Source organism: Pararge aegeria, chromosome 24, assembly GCF_905163445.1.
Source record: "Pararge aegeria chromosome 24, ilParAegt1.1, whole genome shotgun sequence".
Classification (NCBI taxonomy): Eukaryota; Metazoa; Arthropoda; class Insecta; order Lepidoptera; family Nymphalidae; genus Pararge; species Pararge aegeria.
Window position 1 is genome coordinate 509,202 of NC_053203.1, and position 6,072 is coordinate 515,273.

The 6,072-nt window shown below is 35.3% G+C and overlaps 1 protein-coding gene across 1 annotated transcript in view; it reads right to left on the reverse strand.

Moving 5' to 3' along the window:
- The window catches only part of LOC120634621, a 66,706-nt gene extending 62,465 nt beyond the window's left edge, over positions 1 to 4,241 (reverse strand). The window contains exon 1 of the mRNA XM_039905355.1: positions 1,915 to 4,241. Coding sequence (XP_039761289.1) covers positions 1,915 to 4,241 — 2,327 coding nt within the window. The remainder of the gene's footprint in view (positions 1 to 1,914) is intronic.
- Between the last annotated feature and the right edge of the window lie 1,831 nt (positions 4,242 to 6,072).

The window sequence follows — 6,072 nt, forward strand, 5'->3', positions numbered from 1 at the left end:
TGTATGCATGTATTATCAACAATATTATGTATATTACTCAAGAATGACTTTGTTAATTTAAATATTTTTGCGTCCAAATTGTAGCTGTAATTTCTTTTGTAATGTTTTCCTTTTATGTTTTTATTTCATATAATTTGATTGTAAGTTGCACACCAAATTAATGGTAATACACTGTTTCAACAACAAAAGCTAAATTTGTAACATCTGATTATCTTCGTGTATTTATGCAATAAATCTAATTATTATTATTATTTGGAAGTGTTTGTATTTCTCAGCTCTTGGCTGGTTTTAACTGCATTTACGGGCCTTAACCAAGTAAATGCAGTGGTGTGTTTTTATGTTAAACCAATGCTTTCGTCAACCTGCAAAAACTTTCTTACTATTCTACACGTATTTAAAATGGCAGCTTTTTGCAAACCGATGTAGAGAGATTCTTCCAGACCTATTATTTTTAAGCTATGTAGAAGACTATTGGGAATAACCCCTGTAGTAGAGATAACAATAGGTACCACATACACTTTGGCTTGTTTCCAGATTCTCGTAATTTCTTCTTTAAGTTCAGTGTATTTGCAAATTTTTTCACTTACTGTTTTCTGTATATTATGGGTATTAGGAACTGCAATATCTATGAGGTAAGTGGTTTTTCTTAATTTATCCTGTAGAATTATATCTGGTCTATTATAGTGTATGGTCTTATCTGTAAGAATAGCGCGATCATAATAAAGTTTGTATGTGGTATTTTCTAGTATTGTTTGAGGGGTATATTTATAGTAAGGTGTGTTAGTGTTTTGTGTAAGCATGTGCTTGAATGCCAGTTTTTGATGAATGATGTTGGCGACTTGGTTATGTCTGTGAGTGTAGTCGGTCTGAGTGAGTGTTGTGCATGCTCCTGTAATGTGTTGAATGGTTTCTGATTGAATGTGGCATCTTCGGCATTTATCGCTTGTAATGTTAGAGTCCTTGATGATATATTTCCTGTAGTTTTTGGTATTGATGATTTGATCTTGTATGGCTATAATGAATCCTTCGGTTTCTGGAAACAGGTTTCCTATTTTTAACCACTTATTTGAGGCTACTGTGTTTATATGGGGTTGCTCTAAGTCATGGCGATGCCTTCCATGAACAACTTTCTTTTTCCAGTTTTCTAGTTTTTGTTTTTGCGGGTCAGTGATACTTGTGTTCTGGGTATCTATTTTTTCGTTTAAGTTTAGCGGTGTGTAATTGAGATCCATTATAGTAATAGCTTTATGTATGTCACTAGTGAGAGATTTTGAATGAAAGAATGTTCTTAGTCTAGATATTTGTTTCTGCCAAAGGTGATAAATGTCAATGAGGCCTCTCCCTCCATTCTGCCTTTTGATCGTGAGTCTTTCAACTGCCGATTTAGGATGATGGTTGTTGTGTTTTGTTAGTGTAGTGCGTGTAATCCTTTCTATTTGTTCGATGTCTGTTTTAGACCATTTGATTACTCCGAATGAGTAAGTAAGAATTGGTATGGCAAATGTATTAAGTGCTTTTATCAGATGCTTACCTGATAGTTGTGTTTTACAAATAGCGTTTATTCTCCTTCGATATTCTGTATTAAGTGTTTGCTTGACTGCTGTATAGTCGATTCCTTTCAGTTGCTTGTAACCTAAATATTTATATAAATCTGTTGTTTCCATAGAGGAAATTGTATCATTTTCGTTAATTATATAATCACCGGATTTTATTTTACCTTTTATAATATGTACTGCCTTACACTTATCTATTCCAAATTGCATATTTATATCCTGACTAAATTCTGTAGTTATATTTATTAGGTTTTTCATTTCGTTTTCGGATTTTGCATATAATTTGATGTCATCCATGTATATAAGATGTGAAATAATGGTTTCCTTGGAGTTGTGTTTAAAGCTATATCCAGCCCGGCACTTATGCAGCAGGTCTGACAAGGGATTTAGAGCAAGACAAAACCACAAGGGGCTCAGTGAGTCACCCTGGTAGATACCCTTCCTAATATATATTTGTCGAGATACAAGTGTATTGAGGCGGTTACTTAGCTGTAATGTAGTTTTCCAATGTGACATGATACTACGCAAAAAAATGATTATTTTTGGATTAACTTTATAAATTTCTAAAAGTTTTATTAACCAAGAATGTGGGATACTATCGAATGCTTTTTGGTAATCTATATAGGTACAATGAAGGTTTCTATTTTTTGCTGTTGCATGTTTATGAATAGTTGAATCTATAACTAACTGTTCCTTACATCCCATGTGGCCTCTCCTACATCCTTTCTGTTCTTCTGCTATTATATTGTGGCGTTTGACGTGCAAGTTGATTTTAGTTGTGATTGCTGATGTTAAAATTTTGTAAATAGTGGGTAGGCATGTAATTGGTCTGTATTGGGAAGGTTGTGTTGTGTACTTTGTTTTAGGTAGCATGTATGTTATTCCTGTTGCAATAAATTCAGGTATATTTTGACGTCCTAATACAATATCAGTAAAAACTTTTGCTATAATTTTGTGTAGTGAGGTTAACTTTTTGTACCAAAAATTGTGTATTTTATCTATTCCAGGTGATTTCCAATTGTGTAATCTAGCTGTAATAATTGTGATATCAGATTCCGTAAACTCCTTAAACTCCATTTCATCTATTCCTCTCCATTTAAAATCTTCTTCTGTTATCCAAGCTGCTTCATTGTTATGTTCCACTTGTTGTTCCCATATGCCAGACCAAAAATTTTCTAAATGTTCTATAGTAGGTGTTTCAATTTTTTCATCTGATATTCTGTCGGTGTGTGGTTTATTTAGGTTCCTATAAAACATTTTTTCATTTGTAGCAAATATGGCGTTATCTTTTTTGCGTTGTTGGGCTTTTTTGTATCTTCTGAGCCTATGAACCTTGAGGGCAAGTTTTTGTTTGAATGTATCTAAGAATTCTTCAGGTTTTGTATTACTATTTTCGTGTCTTGTGTGAATAAAATTGCTTTTAAAAATCGCTTCAACTCTTTTAACTACTTTGTTTGATCTGTTATTGTTAATGTATTGTGTAAGTCTACCGCAGTCTGCTCTTAATTTTTCAATGTCTTTTTCTAATCTTTGTTGCCATGGTGGTTTATTATTGTGTCTTGATCTAGAATTTTCAGTGTATTCTGTGATTTTAAAATTGAGCTCTTCAGATATGACTAACGCTGTGCAGTATATAACGGTGTGTATATCTATTAATTGTGTATCGATGGACATAAACTGGTAAAGTATACTTTCGTTGAAGATATTTACTAATCGAAAAAGGTTAGGACTGTGTTTCAGCTTAGGGAGTTTTGGCCTAGCTGCTGGATCCATCCCAGAATATTGTGTGATCGCTGTTTTGAATTTGTTAAGTATTTCTTGTACATATTTTTCTGAAATCGTATTCCTATCTGTGTTATCTAAGTGCTCAACGTCATTTTCTATCGTCAAGAATATAGTTTCAGTTTGTGTAGCTGTGTGTGATGTTTGTGAGTATGGTTGCAGTTGATTGTATGTTTGCTGTTGTGTATTAGGTTGTAAGGGTTGTATTTGTTGAATATTCTGGGATCTGGTTTGTGTTAGTGCAGCAGTGTTAGTGTCTGTATTACTTTTCGATTCTTCTTCTAGTTGTCTACGTATCTCTATCTTAAGTTGGTCTATTATGTCTTGAGGTAGGAGTTTATTTCTTACTATGGCTCTTCTTTGATCTGAAATTCTTTGTTCGGAAACGATAATCGATGGGTATTGTTCTTTAAAGAGTTCATGTAAACGTTGTCTGTAGGTGGTCAAATCTGTTTCTAATTTCGTTATATATAGGTAGTTTCGCATGATGAATATGTTTACTTCTCTGCTCCATTTCATGCGAACTCTTGCTTTCCCAGCCTTGGTGGACGCGGGTAAGAAGGTACTTGCCTCCCGCGCAACATTCAAGGTCTGTATGGATGGATTTGCATTTAAAATAGCTATAGGAGGGGACGATGGTAGTGATGGTGACGATGTGCGTGAAGATGGTGTGTATGATATAGTGCTTGGGATGTATGGTTCTATAGGGGTGCTTGTCCTGTCTGTCAGTCTGTCATCATCGTCAATGACTTCGGCTGTAGTATTTTTGTCGGTAGGAGCCCGCCTGTTCAGCTCCTCACCGCTGACGGTTCGCATGCTGAGACACCCAGCGTCAGCCCCAGGTGCGCCCCGGCGATTGCCCCCGGGTAGCGGTCCAATACGTTTTCTTTTTGATCGCGTCTCCATGTTAAATGGGTTTCCAGAGCCACGTTAGCCACGCCAGTAATTACTCATCGTGTGTCCGCCCCCCACGAGATTAGATGGTCAATCAGGACGTGTGGTTGTTTAGGGGGCTTATTATTATTATTATTATTATTATTATTATTATTTGGTACTCTCAAAGCTCTTGTTTAAGGTAAATGAATGTATAAAATGATAGTCATAACGACTATCATTTTACGGCAACATAAATAATTGTGCCTTGCCAAAAGTGCCTCAATGCCTATTTGAATAACAATCTGATTTAAAAAAGAATAAGACAAACGGGTGCTACAAGGCCACCTTTTGCGTGTATATATTTTTTTGTTTTATTTTTAGATATCGTCTATTTTTTTAACACTAACACATTGCTACAGTTATTCCCGTTATTTGATGCCAACTCAAAGGCTGATTCAGTATTACGTAAAGGACCAGCCAGGAAAGTTTTGCCCGCTGATATGAATTTAAGGGCAATAAATCCTTCCATGACCTAGCTATTAGTTCGAGGTGTATGTTGGAGCAGAAGTTGGATCTGTCTGTAGAGCTCGAGGAGCGCAGGTTTTTGCAAGAACAGAGACCAGGTTTTGGTTTTGTTGGATTCCAGTCCACAAAGAACCCGTATGGTTTTGGTTAATTTCCCTTTGTTCGAGCCATGCTATTCACTGAATAATTAGATTAACTCTTTGTTCTTAACTCTTGCAGTTTTACAGTGAGAATGATAAACGATCGTTTTGAAGAACTATTGTTTAGGCGAGATCTCTATCTTTGTGAGGACTTTGAGATTTATTATTTTGAAAGTTTCAAAATAAAAGCGATTCTTCTTAATGTGGCCTCTTGCGGAACTTTGGTCGTTAACTGAGTGATATCTATCTTTGGGACTTCTTAGTTTAAGCTTTTGGCACTATTTCTATGTCTGGATTTTACAGTTTGATTAACTTGCTCACAAAATCATTGTTGCCCTCAGTCCTCGTACCTCAGTCACGTGCTCTTTCGGTCTCATTAATATCTGTAGACGACCGGCAGGGTGTTTACGTATCTCGCGACAGGCTTGCAACAGGCGTCAATCTTGCAATCACTGCTGTCAAACTTCACTTTTGTTTATTTATTGACAGCAATGATTGCAAGATTATGACTATTATTGCTAATAGGACACAGATATGAATACGCAAAATAACGGATCCCAGCAAGTACCGTCCCATAGCCCTACTCCCACTAGCGTCAAAAGTGTTTGAAACTGCTTTGTGTATGTGGTTAAACTCATTTTGTGATAAGTTCAAAATTTTTGTTGAAAGTCATAACGGTTTCCGAAAAGACTACAGTATAATATAAGTGGTTTACAAATATATACAAGAAGTTTTTAATATTCTTAGACGTAATATAAATTAGTTCGGTGCATAGGGATAGTGTTCAATATGTCAAAGGCTTATGACAAAGTCCAATACAACATTTTGTGTAATAAATTGTATGGTATTTGAGTACGGGGCATATTCAAAAATTCAAAATTCAAAATTCATTTATTTCAAGTAGGCCTAATACAAGCACTTTTGAAACGTCAAGTCTGTCCGTGTGTAGTGACTCTACCACCGGTTCGGAAGGCAGATTCTACCGAGAAGAAGCCGGCAAGAAACTCAGCAGTTGCTCTTTTCCAACATCAAAATCATGGTGTGGATCATATTTGAAAAGCGTACATATTACGTTACATTATATAAATAAATTTATCATAAATGTAACATTATGTATTGTGCTGAATAAATTGAAATTGAAATAGTCGAAATTCGTTTGTATGGATTTGAAAAACTTTTAAAATTTAAATTTTGGG